This window comes from Punctularia strigosozonata (genome assembly GCF_000264995.1).
Source record: "Punctularia strigosozonata HHB-11173 SS5 unplaced genomic scaffold PUNSTscaffold_6, whole genome shotgun sequence".
NCBI classification, from domain to species: domain Eukaryota; kingdom Fungi; phylum Basidiomycota; class Agaricomycetes; order Corticiales; family Punctulariaceae; genus Punctularia; species Punctularia strigosozonata.
This window is the reverse complement of record NW_006767438.1, coordinates 1913437-1935141: the sequence shown is the minus strand read 5'-3', so window position 1 is coordinate 1935141 and position 21705 is coordinate 1913437. Positions and strand designations below refer to the sequence as shown.

General features: G+C 56.1%; 7 protein-coding genes across 7 annotated transcripts; 4 read left to right on the top strand and 3 right to left on the bottom strand.

Annotated features, from left to right (window-relative positions):
- Nucleotides 1-4175: 4175 nt before the first annotated feature.
- PUNSTDRAFT_143791 (DUF1613-domain-containing protein) lies at nucleotides 4176-6338 on the top strand (the record flags this gene model as incomplete). The annotated part of the gene is made up of 5 exons (XM_007383949.1): nucleotides 4176-4301; nucleotides 4364-5002; nucleotides 5062-5198; nucleotides 5254-5879; nucleotides 5943-6338. 5 exons carry the CDS (start codon nucleotides 4176-4178, stop codon nucleotides 6062-6064), a joined length of 1650 nt encoding a protein of 549 aa, XP_007384011.1. The 3' UTR covers nucleotides 6065-6338.
- A 1382-nt stretch (nucleotides 6339-7720) lies between these two features.
- PUNSTDRAFT_44682 (uncharacterized protein) lies at nucleotides 7721-10808 on the bottom strand (the record flags this gene model as incomplete). The annotated part of the gene is made up of 5 exons (XM_007383948.1): nucleotides 7721-8044; nucleotides 8205-8851; nucleotides 8908-8990; nucleotides 9039-10123; nucleotides 10179-10808. The coding sequence occupies 5 exons, from the start codon at nucleotides 10806-10808 to the stop codon at nucleotides 7721-7723; spliced, it is 2769 nt and encodes a 922-aa protein (XP_007384010.1).
- Nucleotides 10809-11546: 738 nt separating this feature from the next.
- Nucleotides 11547-13637, top strand: PUNSTDRAFT_87385 (Glc-6-P isomerase). Its single transcript, XM_007383947.1, has 5 exons — nucleotides 11547-11609; nucleotides 11674-12660; nucleotides 12728-12861; nucleotides 12925-13404; nucleotides 13485-13637. Exons 1-5 carry the CDS (start codon nucleotides 11588-11590, stop codon nucleotides 13527-13529), a joined length of 1668 nt encoding a protein of 555 aa, XP_007384009.1. The 5' UTR covers nucleotides 11547-11587; the 3' UTR covers nucleotides 13530-13637.
- A 98-nt stretch (nucleotides 13638-13735) lies between these two features.
- On the bottom strand, nucleotides 13736-15287 carry PUNSTDRAFT_113711 (uncharacterized protein; the record flags this gene model as incomplete). Its single annotated transcript, XM_007383946.1, has 3 exons — nucleotides 13736-13888; nucleotides 13916-15013; nucleotides 15066-15287. The coding sequence occupies 3 exons, from the start codon at nucleotides 15285-15287 to the stop codon at nucleotides 13736-13738; spliced, it is 1473 nt and encodes a 490-aa protein (XP_007384008.1).
- Nucleotides 15288-15413: 126 nt separating this feature from the next.
- PUNSTDRAFT_143788 (translation initiation factor eIF3g) lies at nucleotides 15414-16765 on the top strand (the record flags this gene model as incomplete). Its single annotated transcript, XM_007383945.1, has 7 exons — nucleotides 15414-15424; nucleotides 15475-15515; nucleotides 15567-15673; nucleotides 15728-15898; nucleotides 15960-16110; nucleotides 16169-16558; nucleotides 16609-16765. 7 exons carry the CDS (start codon nucleotides 15414-15416, stop codon nucleotides 16626-16628), a joined length of 891 nt encoding a protein of 296 aa, XP_007384007.1. The 3' UTR covers nucleotides 16629-16765.
- Nucleotides 16766-17268: 503 nt separating this feature from the next.
- PUNSTDRAFT_67520 (uncharacterized protein) lies at nucleotides 17269-18122 on the bottom strand (the record flags this gene model as incomplete). The annotated part of the gene is made up of 3 exons (XM_007383944.1): nucleotides 17269-17452; nucleotides 17507-17583; nucleotides 17649-18122. Coding segments are annotated over 3 exons (735 nt in total), but the record flags the coding sequence as incomplete, so codon positions are not given.
- Nucleotides 18123-20870: 2748 nt separating this feature from the next.
- On the top strand, nucleotides 20871-21684 carry PUNSTDRAFT_134462 (uncharacterized protein; the record flags this gene model as incomplete). The annotated part of the gene is made up of 2 exons (XM_007383943.1): nucleotides 20871-21581; nucleotides 21634-21684. The coding sequence occupies 2 exons, from the start codon at nucleotides 20871-20873 to the stop codon at nucleotides 21682-21684; spliced, it is 762 nt and encodes a 253-aa protein (XP_007384005.1).
- Between the last annotated feature and the right edge of the window lie 21 nt (nucleotides 21685-21705).

Sequence of the window (21705 nt, the reverse complement as noted above, 5' to 3'; positions counted from 1 at the left end):
CTAACCCTAGTGAACTTTCCAGCTCAATCAAACAGAAGCGGAAATGCGGTGTCACTGCCTTACTGAGAAGCACAGTGCATCGGCAAAAGTGGAAATGGAGAAGGTTCATGCAACATACCGGTAAGTTTGATGTCCATAATTGGAGAGAGAACCTATGCCTCGTCATGCCCTAGTAGCACAAGCCCATCATCGAGGAGTACAAGTGGCAATACAAGATGGTGTTGTGCAAGCATGTGCTCGTGGTGTGCCGATGGGGCAAGCCTGTTTGTCCTTTCTTCGCGATGACTCATTGCTGCTATCAATGCTCCAAGGGTCGTGGAGTATACGAGGCAGTGTGTTCGCGCATGGCAGTATCGCCGGAGACAGCTCGCTCAGGAAGATGTGAAATCCGGGATGTAGGGTGATAGACGGAGTGGCTCGGGAACACCGGCGCGTGGCTACGATCATTTTCCATGCTTGATGGAACCCGACTGAATATCATAGATTGTCTTGGACACGCTCTTGAATACCCAGGATGCATGCTCAGATACTGCACAGCTACATTCATGAGCCACATTTCCCCTCCTTGGTTATGCTGTTCATACCTGACGGGATGCCGTAAACGATATACCTTCAGTGTAGAGTATACTGTGGGAATGCTGCATACTATGCCGATGGTTCCGACACTGTGTTGTCCGGGGGCTATGAATCCGATCATATCCATAGTCTGAAGCTATATTATCCATCTGACCGCGTCGCGTCGTTTGCATCGTCGCACATTCAACCCATCATTTATATTTCTCCTCGAGCACGTGCTAGTCGTGTTTGACTCGGTGTATTCTGAATTGACTGCACCCATTCTTATTCCACACTTCTCTGCGTGATCTCTAGCGATTTGACTGACGTTGTTCAAATCCGTTCGTCTTCGAGCGACCCTGTCTTGTGTGCTAAGCATGAAGCCGCGATCACAATGTGTGCGCTTCAAGGCGACAAGATCAAGAATCCTCAGTGGAGAGATTGCGTAAGGGGCCATATCGATCTCAACGACGGAAGAGGCGCACCGAAGCGCTCCACATCATACTGCCTCGTCACATGTGCGGTGGATCTTGAAGATTGAATGATCGTATCAAATGCGTGCAATTGTCCTCAGCCATCGGCGACACATAATATTTTAATTGGAGTAACAATATTACACTCTAGTCGCTCATAATCTCAAGACGATGACTATGCTCAATGTTGTATTCTTAATTTACAAAGACGCACCTTATATGGCCCATTGAATACCCATGTTTTCCCGCCCTTCAGAGTCTGTGCACGAGGGAGTGATATGAATGGAGATAGATGATTCTGGGAATCTGCAGTTGCACGTGCTAGCCACACGGCCGGTCGGTAATATACACCTGAAGTTCCTCCACAGGCGCATTTTCTCGACTTCATTCCTTTCAGTACTACATAGATAGTATATAAAAGCGCATTGCAGATACTGTTAAAGCTATAAACGGTGCACAGCTTCCTACATGTACACTAGGAATGACCGTCATTTTCCGAGTTCTGAATCCTTTTCATACTCTAGACCTACACTGTCGCGGTCAAACCCACGACCCCCCGCCACGTCTACCGCCACATGAACGACGCGGACCGGGGTATCGGCCGTGTTTGCGGGTGCGCTGCCGATAAATCCCTGGTCGCTATGCGTACGCTCCAATGCGACGAGTATCAGGATCAACATGGGATAGATGGCCTGTTTCAACGGCATTGGTTTACTTGGTGCCATGCTCGAAGGGAGAAAACGAAGTTCTCACCATAATTTGCACCATTGATGCATCCAGGTGACTTACGAGCTCTTGTGTCCGCCGTACATTCTCCGGGACGAAACGGTTTATTGTTCCGCTGACAGCCCACACAACCTTGAGAAGGCGATATCAGAAAAAAAGAGAGTTGATCCCGTATGCCGGAATGCGTGCCCAAAAACAGCAATATATAGCGCCCGACTCCATCAGGATGCTCATCGTTTTCTCCACCAGAGACCGGCGTGATCCGGAGCTGAGAACGGCTGAGATGGTTTTACGATGTTTCCTGGCAATTGGAAATCAGAGCATTGTCAATCAACGTATCATGAGATCATGAGAACAAAGACCACGGACCATCCCTTGTATGCGATGAAGCCTGTAGCAATAAAGTTTGATGCGGTAGAGGAGAAGCTGGCTATCAACCCAAGAGTGTTGTAGTCAAAAGTAGGAAGCAGCTGTTCGTCATCCACTCTGGTAGGAACAGATGAACGGGAAAGGAGTGCAATGTTCGCAATGGATGTCCCTGAGTGACAGAAATCATAGGAAGTTGAAATTACATAGATGCCCATAACATACCTAGCGTCAGAGAGAGCAAAACGGTTGATAACACCAGCATTCTTGGTTTCCTGTCCCAGATGATCCACATCCGCCATAGGACTACAGCATCACTCAGTGTAACCTGAGCATATCATGAAGGTGAGTCCGAGCACAAGGGGTCTATATGGGCACTTACATTGATGGTGATCATGATGATCTCTGCGGATACGTACCAGTTCGGTACCAAATCCGTTTCACTGCCATAATGCTGAAGGAATGAAATGCATGTCCACAGATTGGTGGACCAGTGTATCACGCATGCTAAAAACATGATAAATATTGTGATCCACATAACACGATTGCTTGGGGTTCCGTATCTCGTGTTCGAGTACCTATCCACTGTCAGTTGGGAAGGAACCTCGTGGTGAATCATACGCAGCTTACCGACGAGACAAGAAGCCTAGCAATCCGAAAAGTGTTGCCGAAGTGCCTATATGGGAGATTGTTATACCCGTGTCAACGTCGCGGGTTAAATGCTACCCACCAAAGAGCACAGTTTCGGTAATGAAGGGGAAAGTTATTACACCGAAAGAGGCCTGGAAGTACCCAGCAACCAAGGCGAAATCCGTGGTTGGTATGTCGGCCGTCTTCGCGGCCCTGATGCAACAATGAATATGGGGATACTCTGAGGGAAATAATGAACTCGCAGTGTTTCAAAAATGCGTGTGTAACTACGAAAGTAGAGTGCCCAATGCAGGACGAGGAGGCCGTAAAGTCCGGCCACAAGTAATAACCGCGATTTTTGAATGGCATGGAGAGGTTGAAGGAACCTGTCAGGAATACGGTGTCAGCGTACATAACTGCCCTCAAACTGACATTGATTACAGCACCCAATAACCCGCTAACAAAGCCGACGTGCTAGTAACGCCTGGATTGGACGTGTCGGCAAAATGCAACGCGTGTGGATAACCGGCTCACCGAACGCAAATGTCTCGGTGACCAAGAGAGGTGTGAGGGAACTGAAATCAGCCGTAAAGAGTTCATTAGCTTGGGTCGCATTCATCGCAGGACAGAATCGAAGTGTCGATGACGGGAGTAGTGCGGGGACCTGCCGGGGACAAGGAGACTATCAGGGTGATAGGTGAGGGCTTGAACAGGCATGTGTCCATGATAGCACTTGCGTAGCATCAGCGCTGGGTGGAGCGAGTATTTTTGTTCTGTGAAAATGAATGAATGAGCCCGCGCACAAGAGGTCATATTCAGGAATTGCGTGGCCAAAGGCGACGTCACAACAACGGTGGCGTCCACAGCATGCTCACCCACACGAAGGCTGATCCTTGACCAGATTGGCGTTCCTGCCGGAGGTGATAACAGCTCCAGCTGCAGATAAATCAGAGATACGACGCACGTAGTTGTATAGGCGAGCTTACGATGCATGATGCTTGCGTGGGTAGGTCCCTGTGTATAACGAATAACTTGCTACCCCTACGCACACTGACAGATCCACAATTTTCGTGAGTTGAAAAAGGTCAGGCATGGCATAGTACTTCCGAGTTCACGCTTTACCACCGCCCATGTGGTCAGGATCAAACTCAGTCCATTGCTTTGCGATGCGTCCGCAGAGAGACATGAACATGCCAGTGTACCCTTCCTCAGGTGCTATACATGCCAAGTTCGGTCTCATCACATCACTAACGTGCACTGGAGACGCAAAATGAGCGCGCGCCGCGTATTCCCAGTTTGATGCAATTGATACTGCGAGTAAGAGGCCCAAATTCTCGCAAACGATCAGCAGAGACTCGAGAGCCCATCATGGCAAGGATCGTGATTACCTAACACGGACTGGCTTGCTCTGCCCGAACTCGCACCATGAACTCAGCGTTGCGTCCCAAATTCAATCCTACGCTTACCGGCGGCCAGGCTGAACAGGAGGCGTCCCTCCCGTGTGGTTGGGTCTCGCTAATACGGTGCAACGCAAGTTTTCCGCCTCATCTGGTGCATTCAGTTTTATCGCGTTCATGTCTATGTTTACTCCCGTCTCATCTGATCTATAGTAGTTCGAACCAGCAGCTCTCCAGCTGATTCATCATCCGGAATACAACTCAACACTGATCCTTCGATCAGAAACGATCTCAGACTCGACGGAAAGCGCAGCCTTCGCGGGCGCGGCGCCCATCTTCGAAGGATCGCGACCAACACGCCAAGTTCATCGCCGCCTACTGCCTCGCCGACCTGGGCGAGATTCCGGACTTGAACAGATTTGCACCCTGTTTGCATCCGTGAATGCCGAAGACCCGATTCCCCATACCCTCGTCCTCACCCCTCTCGTCAAGCCAGGCGAAGAGTTACCCTACTACCATCCCGCTGTCCATCACCTTGCCTTCCGCTACGTCACCTCCCCTACAAGCTCAGAGAACACCCTTCGCATCGACGTACTGCCGCTCCCAGATACGCCAACCGACCCATCCTCGCGCCTATACCGTACTGCGCTCGCCCTTCTCGAGACCGTCCACCGCTATGGCTGGGGCGCGCTTACCAACTACCAGAAGCGGGTAGCGCACGACAATGTCCTCCAGCGCGAGACGTACCAGGATCTGTACCTCGTAATGCGCGAGCGACATAAGCACCTCGTCGGGACCTGGCAGGAGAAGACGGACCCGCGCAAGCACGTGTTCGAAGTAAGTCGGCGCGAGCTTGTACGCCCACCTTTCACCCTATCTCTGCCTCGCAGTCTCTGACTACTATCTTCACGTAGGACATCGGAATCGCGACGTTCCTGATGCTGCTCTGGAAGGAGATGTTTCCTCCATCCCCGGAGGATCTTCCAGTCGCGACCGGCGATACCCCATGGCGGAGCTGGGGACGACCGCCTGGTGGATTCGTTGATCTCGGGTACGCGCCAGCATCCACCTCCTTGCTTACCTCTGCTCACGTCGCCCCCCCACAGGTGCGGAAACGGCCTCCTCGTGCACATCTTGACATCCGAAGGATATGCCGGCTATGGCATCGACGTTCGTGCACGACAGTCCTGGGCGCACTACCCGGCCTCCACTCAAGCCGCGCTCCGCGTTCACGCTCTGGACCCTACGAAGTTGCCCCCCTCACCGACTTCCTCGTCACCTCACCCAAGCCTATCCTCCTCGACGATCTCCAAAGACAATCCTGAAAACGTGGACGAAGATCCGTATTTGCGACCTGGCACCTTCATCATCGGGAATCACGCTGACGAGCTCACGCCCTGGGTCCCCGTCCTCGCCACGCTGCACCATGCGTCAGGGTACCTCTCCATCCCATGCTGCCCGTGGTCGTTCGACGAGCGCTTCCAGCGTAACGCAGCCGCGCCGTTCCCGGAGCCCTCCTCGTCAGAGCACGCCTCGGACGACTCCGAACCAGCCGCATCTCTCGAGGCCGACGAATCCGACTTTCTGGCCAGGCTGAACCTCGGCATCGGCTCTGAAAACTCGGCGTACGCGGCGTACCGCACCTGGCTCGCGCGCCTCAGCAGACGGTGCGGGTGGCACGTCGAGTGCGAGATGCTGCGCATCCCGAGCACGCGGAACTGGTCGATTGTCGGTAAGCTCGTCTATCGCGCTGGTACTTTTGTTCGTACCTTGCTCACGGGGTCCCTCGATCCAGGCCGACAGAGGGAAGGGGACGAGGAGGACGCGTATCGGAGGGCGGAGGCAATCGTGCTGGACGTCCGTCGCCGCGGCGCATTCAAGACGAGGACGCCCGAAGGCAAAGCTGGCGATCATTGATATCGATGCAGCGCTGGTTGTACCAGGACAGACGACGCCGAAGCGGCTATGCGATGTTCCCATAACACGAATGAGTGTCTGTCGTCTGCGTTGGACACCATCCGTGATTTTGTGATGTCCATGAGGCATGATGTTTCCTTTCAGGTACTTACAATGCGACCGCCAGGTAACCCGTGGTTCTTGGATCTATCGAACCACCCAAAATCGCAATTACTCTTTCTTGGCTTTACGATGAGGAACTGGAGTTCATTACGGTTTCAGGCGATCCGAAGGGGTTTTTTTTTTTTCACTTCTAATGGGGTCGGTCTCCGAGCGCGCACAGATACAGGTCAAGGCTAGTTGAAGGTCGTCCGGGTGAAGCGCGGAAGACAAGCTATCTTTATGAGAATCGTCATCCGCTGTTTGTCCGTCCTCGCGAGTATATGCGCGCCTCGAGGTCCACAAGTATATTCAGAGTGCTAGAGAAAGTCAGGTCCGCAAAACACAAGCCATGGTGTGATCCGGAACGAGAGCTGCATGAGGAGTGGACGTTTGCCCCCCACTTGGCCGGTATTCGTGCTCTCAGTGCAAGGTGAACTGCGTCCAGGTCCCAGCTCAGAGCTGCCGAGATGTCGTTGGCGTAGCACCGGATATGCCGAGCGGCGCGATTTCAACACGATCTGGTGATATTATCAGCCACAAAGCGCCCTGCACGACTTCCTTCCCGCTATGACCTCCTCAAAATCGCTGCTTCAAGAGCTATGGGACCACATATCTGAAGCCCTACATCACGATAGGGACGCACTTCGTGCCTGCTCGTTGACCTGTCGGGCCTGGCGTAGCTCATGCCAACACCACCTCTTTCGTGAAGTGTCTTTACTCTCCGACGAGCGTCGGAAATTGCTCAGCGACATCGTCGACTCGTCGCCCTACATCTTGCAATATGTCACCAAAGTCTGGATGTTGGCCAGTCTGGCCGCGAGACAGGCGGAGCCATCTATTATCTACTTCCCTCGCGTCAAGGAAGTCGCGGTACGACTCACGGATTCGAATGGCTCAGGATATACATACGGGGGACAGGATCCTTCCCTCCTGGCCCGATATCTGTCCTCTTCTTGTCCTCGGTTAGAAAGTCTTGCCTTCGAGGACGGTCAGCTGTCGCCCATCTCCCTTCTTCACACCCTCACGTCTCTACCACAACTTCGTCGAATCCGCATTGGCATGGACGTGTCAACTCCGAATGACTGGCACGAGGCCGACTTTGTTTATCCCCGCAACGCTCCCGTCCTCGACATCAGCGACATTCATATGGAACATAAGAACCATCGTCCGGGTCTCGCGCCGATCTTCGACGTCCTATCGCACCTGTGCTCCATCGGATCCCTCCGTCCCTCGCGTCTGTATTGGTCGCAGCTGTTCCTACGGCGTGACGAAGTGGCCGCTTTCAGCAGACTGACGCGCCTCTGTCCTAATCTCCGTGCTCTACACCTGTCCTTCGCGCAATTCCGTGCGCCCGGCGATGGAACGGGGCGGCCAAGGGGTACGTATATATTGGTTTCCAGACGCGACCGGCAATAGAGCTTAATGTTTTTGTGATCGTCAGAGATCTTGGACCTTTCGCGCAACCCAGACTTGAGATCAATCTGCGCCACCATCGAGGTCGGCATGCGGAGCTCCCTACGCACGGCCGCACTCGATATCGCGGATCTGCAGAGGGCGGCGGAGACCGCTTCGGTCTCGACGATCGTCCGATTCGAGATTATGTTCCTCGTGCACACGCTTACGCCGAGGCAGGACGACGAAGACGGTTGGGAACGCTTGGCCCAGTCGCTCGTACGGCTTTCGGAGGTCGTCCGGTTGACTCGGATCGCCGCCAGGATTGAGGACGATTATTCCGGGGATCCCAAATGGGGTTATCACATGGACATGGAACTCTGCATGCTCCGCATTAAATCCGTCGCGGAAGAGCATCTTACCCCGTTTAGAGAACGAATACCAGAACTCGAGGTGCACGTAGAGATTCATGATTGATCACCGTAAAACTGGTTAGCCATCATAACTTGCTGATTCGACGAATCGTCCCCAAACCGGCCCAGTAATCAATTCTTAAAACACTCATTCGATACTTGATAAGCTTACACCGGTGCTAGGAGGACAATACCCTCGGCGGAGGAACGTACACTACCACCCTCCTTCCCGTGTTTCCACTACCACTTCCACCCGTTCCCTGTCCATCCCTCTTCGCATCCACATCCGGTATCAACTTATTACCCCCTCCACCCCCGCCGAACGGAACCTTCAACTTGAACTTTCCGCTCTGCCTGATCCCGCCGCCGCCGCCGCTACCGCCGCCGCCAGGGGTAGGTTTCGACGCGCGCGCCTTCTTGCGCGACGGCAGCGTCGTCCACTCCGCGTCCACATCGGCGTCGTCCGCGCCAAACGCGTACGCGTCTCGAGGACGGTCTACGGGCCGCGGCTGCCGCGGACCCGGGCGCGGAGGCGGCGTCGACGGGGGCGGAAGGTCGGGGCGCGGGCGAGGCGGGAGGCGCTGGACCGGGCGCGGACGCGGGGGCGAACTGCCGAACGGCGACGCGAAGATCTTGCGCGGGCGGGCGGGCGGGGGCGACGAGTTGACCATCGTCGGGCTGGACGGCACGTCTTCGTACGTTTCGTGGTCGTCGCGTCCCTCGAACTTGTCGTGGGCACGGTATTGGCCGTACTCGTCGGCTTCGTATTCTTGGTTTTCTGGATGGCCTTGATATCGTGCGTGAGGGTGGCGATGGTATGCGGTGACGAGCCCGGACGGAGCTTGGGGAGAATCATGTGAGCGCGCCTATGGATTTTGAATACAAAACGGAGCGTACCGTCATGATATACGTCCATAGTCTCGTCGTCGTCCACCCCAGAGCCGGTGTACATTTCAGCATCATCCACATCCATACCGTACCTAACCGTGTCCCATCAGCGCGGATGACGAGACCAACGTGCGGCTTACTCGTCGACGGGTGCGTTATGATCAGCACCGTATCCGCCTACGCCACTTTCGCCGAACCTGGACGTGTGAGGCTCCGGGAGCGCAGACGCAAGCCAAGCGGGCATCGGACCCTTGGGTGCCCTTGCTGGTTCGCTACGAGCCGGGTACGGCACTTGCGTTGGATGTTGTTGAACTCGAGCTGGTCGCGTCGGTAAGGACTGCCGGACGTGGTGAGCCTCTTCGTCAGGATCCGCAGCCGAGTAGGGAGCCAGAGTTCTTTGCTCGGGCCACGAGATGCCTCCAAAGGCGATGGGCGATGCAGTGTCTGGATAGCGAGAAGCGACGAGCGGACGAAGCGAAGCGCCAGGTGTTCCACGAGTCATAGAGATACCTTGAGCGCTTGAAGACAGGGGAGAACAAGACATAGAACGAGCGGGACCGGAAGAGAAAGCTTGAGGAGCGCGGCCAGCCAAAGGAGAGAGAGATGGAAGAGAAAGCAGAGAATCGGAGGATAAGACACGCTGGTCCGAGGAGGAACTGACGTGGTTGGTTTGGGGTTGAACTCCGAGGCCGTCAAGATACAAGTCAAAGTCGGGGAGGTCCGCGAGATCTGGATCGTCCGGGTGAAGCACGGGAGACGAATCGTCAGCCGGTCGTCCGTCCTCGCGAGCGGTGGGTATATGCAGGCCTCGAGGTCCGCCGGCTGATTCGGGTGTGCGAGAGAGAGTCGAGTCCGCAGAGTCAAAGCTACGTTGAGGTCCAGAAGGAAAGCCGCCGATAGGGGTCGACGTGGGCGCCTCACTCGGCCGATATTCGTGCTTCGAGCGCATATATGCAGGGGCACCAGAGTCCAGAGCAGAAGACGGGCTGCGTCCATGTCCGAGCTGCCTGCCTGGAAGGATATGCGCGTCTCCACCCTCGACAGAAGAAGTCACATCCTGAGAGACGGTCGACGGAGTGGATTCAGAGTCAGATCGAGGTCCAGGGGAAGCAGCCCGTCCGGGATTGGGAAGACGGTTGGATGTATGCTTCTGTGTCGACCGGGGCTCGTACTTCGAGCGCGTATATGCGGGTGGATTGAGTTGCGCAGACGGCCGCGGACCCGGCTATGGCGCGATCACGGCCCAAGCCCACGTCGTACAAGCAAAAGCGAGGACATACCGGCTTCTTCTGCGGGGGTATATGCACCTTACCTTCCTTCATCGCGGGCGCGAGGAAGCTGCCGGCGAGCATCGTGCGCGCGCCCTGGCCCTTGACGAGCGGGAGCGGCGTCGCGGTGATCTTTTGGCCCATCACCTCGCCGGGCTTGAGCGGGTCTTTGGAGGTAGGCGGGCGGGCGGCTTGGACCTTGAACGCGTCGCGGAGCGTCGTTTGGGATCTGTCGATGGCGGGGGCGGGTTTGGGGCGAGGGTAGCGGCGCGGTTCGCAGCGAATGGGAGCTGCGGCGGAGGCGGCGGGACGAGGGCGAGAGACGGGAAGGGACGAGAGGTTCGTGTCTAAAGCGGCGTTCTTGCTGTTCGGCTCGACGTTGACGGCTCGGTCCGAGGCAGCCGTGACATCCTTGGACGTAGAGTCGAGAGCAGGGCTTTCCTCTGGTGGCTTCATAGCACGAGTAGCGGCGTTTATCTTGGCTATAGACCATGGCGTGGGCTTGTATGCGGCATTGTCGGGACGAGCAGAGAGATCGAGGTCGTCAGAAGGGGCTGGTACAGTGTCCTCGCCATCGGCATCCGAGTCATCAGCATCAGCAAGACAAGAGCGCAGGTTAAAGGTCCAGCCGTCGTCGTTCATCTTGTCGCCAGCGGCATTAGGGGTCTACGCCGCATGAAGGATGTGGTGGAAGGCAAAGTGCATACAGTCGCCTTCGAGGCTCAAGCTCAAGCACTGGCAGAAGCGCGGCGTTAATCGCATATGAGTCACATGACCGCATCGCGTTCCAGGATAGGGGCGGAGGTTCGTTCTGGTTTCAACCTCTCTGTTCGTCGAGCATCCTTTATTCTGTCGAGGCCGACGACGTATGCGCCTCCTATGTAAGGGAACTAGTTTTGGAATAATACGAAAAACCCGTTGGCGCTTGCCGAATGACCAACCACGCTGAGAACGCCTCGACTGCTTCGTCAATCCCTGCACATATGTTCCGTGTTGCTCTTGTCAGCAACGGCCAATGCCACCTATCAACGGGCAATCAACAAGATCCTCTATTTCTCCAGCCTATCACGTCGGCGCCCTTTGATCCCCATCGAACGTGGTTACGCGACTCGGCCAGGCTGGGAGATGGATTCCTCCGTCACCTGAGTTTCTGACACACTCACCTTCCGCGTCCGCACGTTCCACAACCACGGTACGCACAACCGTTTCCGTCTCCTTTCTCAGCAAACTTCTCATCGCGCTTTCGGCAGGTAACCCTGATCCCAAGGTTCGCGGCCGGTCCAAGGCGGTGGGCTCTACCGGGGATAGGAAATTCCCACGATCACAGGTTGACGACAGCTATAAGATCGGCCCGGTGCGTCAGCGATGCGATTGCAACCACCGACCGCGATTTCGCCCGGTAATCCATTCCAACAGCGACCATGAGCGGCAAACTAGCGTCTGGTGCGTCTGTCGCGTATACGTTCTGAATATTGTCGTTGATCTCGCGCGATCTATTCCCTCGCAGAGTATCCGTCGTGGCAGAAGCTGCAGCAGATCTACGATGCCGAGCACTCCAAGCTCGTCCTCAAGGACCTCTTCGCCGCCGACCCCGCCCGCTTCTCCAAGTTCTCCAAGGAATACGTCGACCCCTCCGACCCCTCCGTGACCTTCCTCCTCGACTACTCCAAGAACCTCATCACGCCCGAGATCCTCTCCACCTTGCTCTCCCTCGCGCGCGAGGCCCAGGTGGAGACCTTCCGCGACAAGATGTTCGCCGGCGAGCACATCAACACCTCCGAGGACCGCGCGGTGCTCCACATCGCGCTGCGCGCCTTCGGCGACGCGCTCACGTCGATCCCCGAGCCGGGCGTGGACGAGGTCGCGGGCGTGCGCGCGCACATCAAGCAGTTCACCGACGCCGTCCGTTCTGGCGCGTGGAAGGGCTACACCGGCAAGCCGATCCACACGATCGTCAACATCGGCATCGGCGGGTCCGACCTCGGCCCGGTGATGGTCACCGAGGCGCTCAAGGCGTACTCGAAGCGGGACCTCGCCGCGCACTTCGTGTCCAACATCGACGGCACCCACCTCGCCGAGACGCTCCGCCTGTGCGACCCGGAGACGACGCTGTTCATCATCGCCTCGAAGACGTTCACCACCCAGGAGACGATCACCAACGCCGAGTCCGCCCGCGCGTGGTTCCTCGCCGCCGCGGGCGGGGACAAGGCCCACGTCGCGAAACACTTTGTCGCGCTCAGCACGAACACGAAGGCGGTGACCGCGTTCGGGATCGCGGAGGAGAACATGTTCCAGTTCTGGGACTGGGTCGGGGGCAGGTACAGCCTCTGGAGCGCGATCGGGCTGTCGATCGCGCTCGTGATCGGGTACGACAACTTTGAGGAGCTGCTCAAGGGTGCGAACGGGATGGACCAGCACTTCAAGACGGCGCCGCTGGAGGAGAACCTGCCGGTGCTGCTCGCGCTGATCGGGATATGGTACAACGACTTCTACGGTGCGTGACCCTTACGAGTCCTTGCTTTCCCGGACGTGCTTCTGACGTTTCGGACGTGCTTTCGTAGGTGCCCAGACCCACGCGCTGCTCCCCTACGACCAATACCTCCACAAGTTCGCGGACTACTTCCAGCAGGGCGACATGGAGTCCAACGGCAAATTCGTCACCAAGGGCGGCCAGCGCGTCAACTACCAGACCGGCGTACGTCTCCTTCCTACTTTCCTTCTTCCTTCCCTCGATCTGACTCGACGCGCCTCTGGACAGCCTATCATCTGGGGCGCGGCGGGCACGAACGGCCAGCACTCCTTCTACCAGCTCGTGCACCAAGGCACCAAGCTCATCCCCGCCGACTTCCTCGCGCCGGCGACGACGCTCAACCCGATCGAATCCTCCAAACACCACCGCATCCTCCTCTCCAACTTCTTCGCGCAGCCGGAGGCGCTCGCCTTTGGCAAGACCGAGGAAGACGTCCGGAAAGAGCTCGGGCCGAACGCGAGCGAGGCGCTGGTGAAGAGCAAGGTGTTCGAGGGCAACCGGCCGAGCAACTCGATCCTGTTCCCGAAGCTGACGCCCAAGACGCTCGGCGCGCTGATCGTGCTCTACGAGCACAAGATCTTCACGCAGGGCGCGATCTGGGGCATCAACTCGTTCGACCAGATGGGCGTCGAGCTCGGCAAGGTGCTCGCGAAGAACATCCTCGCGCAGCTCGGCAAGCCCGAGGACGTGACCGGCCACGACAGCTCGGTGCGTTCTTTTTTTTTGTCGTCTTCGTCTGTGTAGACTGGAAGGTCTCTTCGCTCATCGATGGATTCTCGTTTTCGCAGACGACCGGCCTCATCCACTATTACCAGAAACACCGCCAGGAGTAAAGTGCTCTGCGGGGACGAAAAGAAACGATGGAAGAAGCAGCAGATGTATGGTATAAGAACAAACAATGTTGTACTTCGTTCATTATAGACGTGCGATTTCATGGTAACATATTCTGCGAGTGACCAGCGCGAGGAGACGATGCGATGAATTGCAATACGAAAAGCGCGACGACAAAGCGAGAGACTGGGATAGCACTAATCGAATTTCATATCTGGCTCTGAAGGAAGTCCAGCGGCATTGGCATGGGTGCCTCCCTCGTCGCGTTCATCCTCCTACACTCCTCCAACAGCTGCCTCAGCTCCCACACGTTCGACGGCCTCATCTCCCCATCGGCATCCTCCTCCTCCTCCTCACTCTCCTCCGCCTCCGACCCGTCATCGCTCACGTCCGACTCCCCCTCCGTCTCCGGCAGTGTCCCGAGCTCCGCACCCGTACAATCCTCCAACCGTATCCCCTGCCGGTCGCACTGCCTCCACCACGCCTCCCAGCGCGGATAACACTCCTCCGCCGGACCGTCCGCCCTGTTCAGCTCCCTCAACAGCGTCCTGCTCAGCGCGCGCACCGCCCTCAACCTCGGAAACGCGTCCTTCGTGAGCATCGCAAAGTTGGCGTCGTTCGCGCGGCGCACGACCTGCGCGCTCACGGGGTCCTCCGGCCCGAGCGCGAGCCCGACGCCGAACGCGGAGAGGAGCTGGTGCAGCCCGACGCGCTCGACGGACGCGTGGCCGAGCGCGCCGCCGGAGCCGTCGAGCGCCCAGTTGGGGTTGAAGGCGAGCTGGGTGAGGGAGGGGCAGAGCGCGAGCGCGGCGGGGACGTTGAGCGGGACGATGGACGTCACGTCGAGCGAGGTCAGGCCGAGGCCGTGCTGCTTGAGCAGCTCGAGCACGTTCGGGAGGTCCGAGCGTTCGAGGCCGAAGTCGAGCGCGAGGGAGGTGAGCGCGGGTAAGGTCCAGCCGATCGCTTGTTCGACGAAGTCTTCGAGGAAGCCGGAGAGGGAGAGGTGGCGCAGGTGGCGCAGGCGCAGGGCGAGGTTGGCGGTCGAGCCGAGGTGGACTTCGGAGGTCGGCCGGGCGATGTCGATGTGGGCGGAGGTGAGGTACGGCAGGCCGCTGAGCGTCGCGATCACTTTTGGGAGGGCTTCGCCGGGGACTTCCCAGTGTACGACGCGGAGCGATTTCCGATTGTAAGAACATAAGGCGTCTGCGATCCTAGGAAAAACGGGAGCCAGGGATCTGTTGAGCATGGCTATTTCGAGGTTCTTGCATTGCTTGATGACGGAAACGATGGCATCCTCGACCTTCGTAGAGGCTAATGGAGCAGATAAGAAGTTCAGATGAAGCTTTTTTGTCCACCGTCCGAGCATCGATTCTTTTTCTAACGTAGACCGAAGTAATTCAAGCCGTTTCGGATCTTGGAAGAATAGAGAACGGAATAGGTATTCCGCGCCGATGTTCCGCCAGAGCTTACAGGTCCCAACAATGGCCTGAGGAGAGCCGGTTCAGACCCTTTCATAACCCTAGAGAGACATAGTTGACCTTAATCGTCGAATAGACGGCCTTCTGGTCTGAGACAAGGGTATCCTTGGGACTTGACAGAATCCATTGGCCGGAGGAGGTGCGCGTCCAGGCGGATTCCGAGAAGGAGGTCACTGGTTCAAGAGACAAGATCCTCTCGTCGTCGATAGCGTAGCTGAACACGATTTCCCATACTTCCGTCGGTATCAGAGCTGCAGCCATGAGACGAAGGGTGATGCCCATTGCCCAGGAATAGCCTTAGGTTGAAGTTCAAGTTGAAGGAACAAACCGTGGGAGCGACCATTTGTGATCCCGCCAGATTAGTCAAACCCACTTTTTCTGATCCTTCACGCTCAGACCGGCGCAATCATGGCGGCAGCGTGCGTTTTCCGTACTGGTTACCGACAATCCATGCTCAAACTTCGTATAGAGCACAAAAGACTTCCTGGGCGGACGATGTGGACGACATAGGTGAGTCCGTCTCCAGTCATACCGGGGCGATCTCCCTGACGAGGCGTTCAGGATCCGAGCAGCAACAGCAACAGCAACAGCCCCAGGACTTTGTGGATGAAAACGGCGTCCGAACAACGATTGAGTACACCATCAACGATGAGGGGAAAAAAGTCAAGGTAACGACTGATAGTACTGTCAAGAGCAGTCGGACATAACCGTCGACCCTCCAGATCACACGCAAGATCAAGCGCGTACTACAGAAAGCCGTCGTCGATCACGCAGTTGCTGAGAGGAAACACTGGGCGAAGTTTGGTCAGGAGAAGGGCAACAAGCCGGGGCCGGATCGCGCGACGACGACTGTTGGAGAGGATGTACGATTGAAGATTTCGGCGGGCAATAAGGTGCGATGCTCCCCCCGATGTCCTCATGACGCCAGTGCCTTACCAACATGTTGCTTCTTAGAGCTCTGAGGCGGAACCGTCACAAGAAAATCAAGTGAAGCAAAACCTCGCTCGCGCTGGTGCCGGCAAGGTCGTCTGTCGTCTTTGCAAGGGTGGTCACTTCACCGCGAAGTGTCCCTACAAAGACAGTCTCGCTGGGCTTGACTCCGCCGGTGAGTCGCGTTCCGATGCATATCGACCTTCCTCCATCTCCTGACCGTTACCCCACAGACGCACCACCCGCCGATGACGACGCTCCCGAGCCCTCCGCCGCTGCACCCGTCCCCGGTGGAGGCGCCACCGGCGGTCGCTACGTCCCTCCCTCGCTCCGAAACCGCGGGCCTGGCGAACGCATGACCGGCCCAGGCAGCGGCAATCGCGACGACCTACCCACGCTCCGCGTGACGAACATTTCCGAAGACACGCAGGAGAACGACCTGCGGGACTTGTTCGGTCGTTTCGGCCGCGTCGCGCGCGTTTTCGTTGGCCGCGACCGCGAGACGGGCGCCGGCAAGGGATTCGCGTTCGTCAGCTTCGAGGAGAAGGCGGTCGCGGAACGCGCCATGCAGAAGATGAACGGGTTCGGGTACGACAACCTGATCTTGAGCGTGCAGTGGAGTCGTGAGTACCCTCTGTATCTAGATGGCGCCATTTTGACTAATGCTTTGCAGAACCGAGAGAGCAACGTTGAGATGTGTGCTTCTCTGATGCCTGATGCTTTGTATTCATCTATGTGCGATCATACTCTTCGTTTACATCCATGGATGGCAGATTCGCCTCCAGTTCGCGTTGTTGTCATACAAGTTTGTGTTTATCTCGTAAGCCTTAGGAAGGACCGCCGTGCTTATGAAGCCGTCCTGACCGGAATGCACGGTCAGCGCTGCCGTCTCATTGAAGCGACATGGCAGACATCTGGAAAGATATTGATCATTCGCGGAGCAGATGTCCGAGATCGACGAGAGGTCTTACAAGAATCGGGAATGCACCACTATCTTGTGAGTGCCAGTCGGCTAGACGCTCTCCTTTGCTGATCCTTGTTCAAGTAAGCGCCGCGTTCATTTCAGTAAATGTAGCGGGTGAGAATTGTGTCATTATAGCCATTCGCTACGCCCTGGCAGTGGAAGCCTCAACAGACTCGACTCCGCCAAAGGACTCGATACCTTACATACGTGAAGCCCATACTACGAATAGGCGCTGTTGCCAGGGATGGCTTCCCGCGTTCGCCACCCCTTGCTCGGCATCCGGATCATCTTTTCGAGCTATGCTTACAAGCGCTGAGACTTGACCCCACCAATATCCTACACGCTAACAGGTACCTTGTGCCACAAGATTCATATCCCCAAGTGGATATAAGGTGCCCATCTGCTTGGATCAGGGTGAGCCCGACGGAGGTTCTGCACCGCAGCATCGAGGGCATATGCCACGTCATCCGGATCGAGGAGCTCTGAGTCGCCTGCGAAGATATCACGGTAGACTGATTGAGCAATCATAGGTCCGTCCACGTCCTGCATAGACCTGAACGAGGTTTTGGTGAGTATCTTGGCCTCATTGCCGGGTGAGATCACTCACCAGAGGGTAGCAATTACGCTCTTGAATCCTGCAAATAACATCGCAGCAGCGAGATGCACCACTTGATCTGGTTGGCCCTATTCGAAGGAACGAAGGAACTTTCAGCACTGGCAATGCCCCGATGACTAAAAACGATGCCTACTTCGTCACCTTTAGCAGTTTCACAGGCGCTCAAGAATGCTAGGAATGCGTTTGGGAGAGGAATGGGTATCAATCTTTCGATGGTGAGCATCTCGTCGCGTAGCACGAAGCCGCTCCTGAGAGCATTCTCTCGATCTTGCTGACCGTGGCACGCTAGATGCAAGATAGTGGCATTAGGCAGTTTCTCGAGGAGCGTCGGGACGCTGATACCGCCGTCGTCATCCAGGATTGCGTCGTCGAGATGCGGGAGCGTCATAGCTATACCTTCCGGTAAGGCAGACAATACAGAACTCATCTCCTCCCGTGTAGACATCAAGTCACTCAAATCGTGTTTGAAGGGTCTGGGCACCGCCGCCACAAGAGCCTTCACTTCGTCCTTCCTGATTTCCGCGAACGAGTTCCTTCCTGAGAGCAGCACGCCGAGGGTCGGTGTGTACGAGGACACCACGTAGTCCGAACACCACCGGCCGTCGACACCTGCAGCATGGATGGGTAGGTGTACGAAGTCTCCTGTTGGACACCACCATAGGCGGGGTCGAGAACGACTAGAGGATGGCTGGGTAGGCACGAAGGTTTTACTCTCAGCAATCCCACTGAGCAGATACAGTCACTGACCTCAATTCCCAGCGCATTTATCACTGGCTGCACGACATTGCTCCAGATGTTTTGAAGGATGTTGTTGGCCGTGGTCATTGGGGATTTCGAAGCGAGGCTGGTTTTGGCCACCTTCAGACGGCCCCTCATCAGTGATCTGGCTTCTGTCACAGCAGATCGCCAAGTAGCGCCGGATGACGCAATCCAATTGTCTGTCACTGCGTGGAGTGGGATGCTTCTAACAGTCCTAGACGGTTGGATGATGATGGCATGATAAGCCAAGGCGCTGGCAACCAGCACAACAACGGGGCCCTTTTCCCCGGCCTTGACTAGGGTGGAGAATTCGTCGTGAAGCATGAATCGCTCCAATCCCGACAACTGACGCACTTCTTTCACCAGTCGGTCAAATTCTTCGCTTTGCTGCCTCCTTTGAGATGTCTCCACTTCTACCGCTCGTACATCGTGGATTGTACCAGTGCGGGATATGTCACTAACTCTCTCTAGCTTCATGGAAAGAGCTGACAACCGGGCGCGCAGGTCGTCGGGGACGTCATCGAATGACGAGCGGAGGCGCAGGGTGTGTGTCCAGAATATAGCGCGACCTTGTTCCAGCACCTCAAGAGCTTTCTCGGGCAAAGACAGGTTGAGCGCGTGCGATGCGGCGCTCTGGGCAATACTCTGACCGCGTTCCAGGGACTGCAAACGCGAATGTAAATAAAGCCCGAAAAATCCGACTCGAGGCAGAAGAGTAACAGCCTGTTGGTATACGGCTAAAAGCTGCGATTGCACTGGGTGTGGTGCATTGTATATTTCTCCGTGGCGGGTCCTGATACTTTCAAATATACGTTCAGCACTTTCAATCCGTGAACGCACGTCCCCGTAATCGTCTGACAGGGCCTGTTCCATATAATTCAATGCCCTGGAAATGTTGTAGTGAGGAGTCCCGCTTTGCATGCATACCTCGGCCATGTCGATAAGGCATTGGTTGCGGAGCCTATGGCCTGAAGGGATCGAGCATAGCATTTCCTGAAGAATTTCAAATGCTTGGATTGCGTCCTTGCAACTGTAGATGAGATCGAATTTGGACGAATGGCATGCTGCACGAATGCGAAGGTAATCATATTTTTCTAATCCTAGACTTGACCGGTCCTCGATTGATCTGAGCTCGGAAATGGCACGGTCAATGTCAACGAGGTCATGATCGTGTTGACCGCGAAGGAGAAGTGCCTCTGCCAGGTAAAGGACGACCCTGACCAGGTCAATATGGTTTTCTGGCAAGGTTCGGCGCAGCTTCTCTGCCAGTGATATAGCGGGTCCCAAATCATCCCCGTTGTGTAGAGTTTGAAATCTAGTAATCAATAGCGAGGTTCTGACGATCATCCCTTCATCGCGAATATGAGACCATGGTGGGTCATGTTTGAAACTCAATGCTTCATTGAGGTCATTGATATCTTTCCCCTCTGTGAAGCGAATACCAAGCAACCTTGTCAGGGCGCAAATCGCGTATTGAACCGCGATATGGCCACTGGTCTCGTCATCAATAGCCTGCCGCCCTAGCTGTATGGCTTCGTCCAAATCTCTCGGGTCGCCGAATTGTGAAAATCTAATCCTCAAAGCCTCGGTTAGAGTGTGCCTCGATTGTCTGAAAGGTGTCGTGCGATAGGGCGCAAGCTGTAAGGCTTCTCGACACAGTTGGATACAGTCGTCGATTTCATGCCCGGCAGTGGCAGCCAGCGCATTAGAAACCTTGTAGAGTAGTAGTATCGCGACCACGCTGAGAATAATTGGATAGCGGCCTAGTTGCTCTTCATCTATTGCATGCCGACCAATTTGCAGTGCTCGATCGAGATCCTCGGTCGTACCAAGGACAGAAAACCTGTTACAGAGTGACAGCATGGTTCCGTGAAGAACTTTTGCCCTATCCGCGTGCGCCAGAGGACAGAGCAGTAGAGCCTCTTCACTAACACAGATAGCTTCGTCTATATCGTGTGACGGCCTTGAGGAACTGACGGAGTTAGTCGTTCGTCATCACGTGTCTAGTCGCTTAAGCGAGACCTGCGAGTGTAAATAGCCGTTGCGTCGGAGTTGAATACATCTTTTGCTGTCGTGTCATTCGCTCGTCCCGAAGTTAGGGACGACCTGCGAATAACGCGACTCCCTCCAGAGGGGGAGTTCCCGGGGCTTCAGGAGAAAGCCCCCTTTCAGTGTATAGCCGCGTGGACTGACACGCATACTGATTGCTCTGGCTACGTCCAGGTACCTCCTACTCGCTATCGCAGTCGCTCCGGTTCCACCGAGACTGCGAGAGCGAACATACGGGTTCTACCCCAACTACGACTCGGCGCTACGAACGGCACTCTCATCCATCGAGCTCCGTCCCCACACTCCCGGAACGCTATTCCGATCGAACGAAGCGTTCACATTGGTGGACACTGGGAGGACGAAGCTTGAGGATAGGGGCTAGGAACCAGATAGCGATCTGGATCAAAGCGCCGAATCCCTATTTGCGACACCGTTGACCCACTTTCCCTCTTCGGCTTTCTCCGAGTGACTCACGACGAACAGAGAAGAGCTCCCGTTACGGCCTCACACAAGGCACCGTGGGATGTTCCCGATAGGATCGGCCTACATGCCGGCCTCTCCCGCACCGACACCAGGAGCGGCGACACAGCCCGCACGGATCCCAGCCCCGGACTGGAACCGCGCCCTGGACTCGCCCCCCTATGGGCGGAAAGCGGAGGAGGACGATGAAGGGGCAACCCGCAATCGGGGAATAGTAAGAAGCGGGGGGAGAACGAGAGAGAAGGCGAAAGAGGACGCGGGAAGGCCGTACTTGAGGAGGGTCATAGACGAATGGCTCGATCGCAAGGACCGAGGGATGTCCCTCCAGGATCGAGCTATGGCGTTAGCTGATCGCCCGCTACATGCCGAAGACATAGTAGACACCGGAGTGCCACTATCGGACGAGAGCGCGGGCGAAATCCCTAACTACCGCTTCCACCTGAAAGGCCCCTTGCTATCCGAACTGAAGGAGTGCGTCAGAAAGGTACAAGCGCTGGTGGACGAGGCGGCGACTTGGCGAGTGAACCGAGTCGGGCCAAGCTATCAGATCGACGCAAAGGGGCGCATCATCAACGTTCTACGCAACGCAGTAACCCTCGAACAGCTCCATCTCAATTACAGAAATCTCCGTTCTCGGCTCGGGGCAGGCATAGACAAGCTGAACGATCTGAAGGAGGAAGACGCCGACGCGGATATACCATTGAGAATCAGCCCCACGCTAACCTCTTCCACTATGCGCAAAGAATTGGCTAGCGACAGGAATCTCTCGCCGGACTATGTGACTCGTCGTTACGCGACCGCTCCCTGCTTACTACAGCAGCTAGGAATAGAAAGGGAGCTCGTCCAACAGTCCTGGGTCAGGAACGTCGGCCCAACGATAGACTTCGCGTCCGACGAGGCCA

Bases quoted from the DNA above. Each gene is read 5' to 3' on its own strand.
- PUNSTDRAFT_87385 (XM_007383947.1), top strand. From the start codon at position 11,588: ATGAGCGGCAAACTAGCGTCTG. The intron at 11,610-11,673 runs GTGCGTCTGTCG...ATTCCCTCGCAG, and splicing joins GAGCGGCAAACTAGCGTCTG to AGTATCCGTCGTGGCAGAAG. The intron at 13,405-13,484 runs GTGCGTTCTTTT...TCGTTTTCGCAG, and splicing joins TGACCGGCCACGACAGCTCG to ACGACCGGCCTCATCCACTA.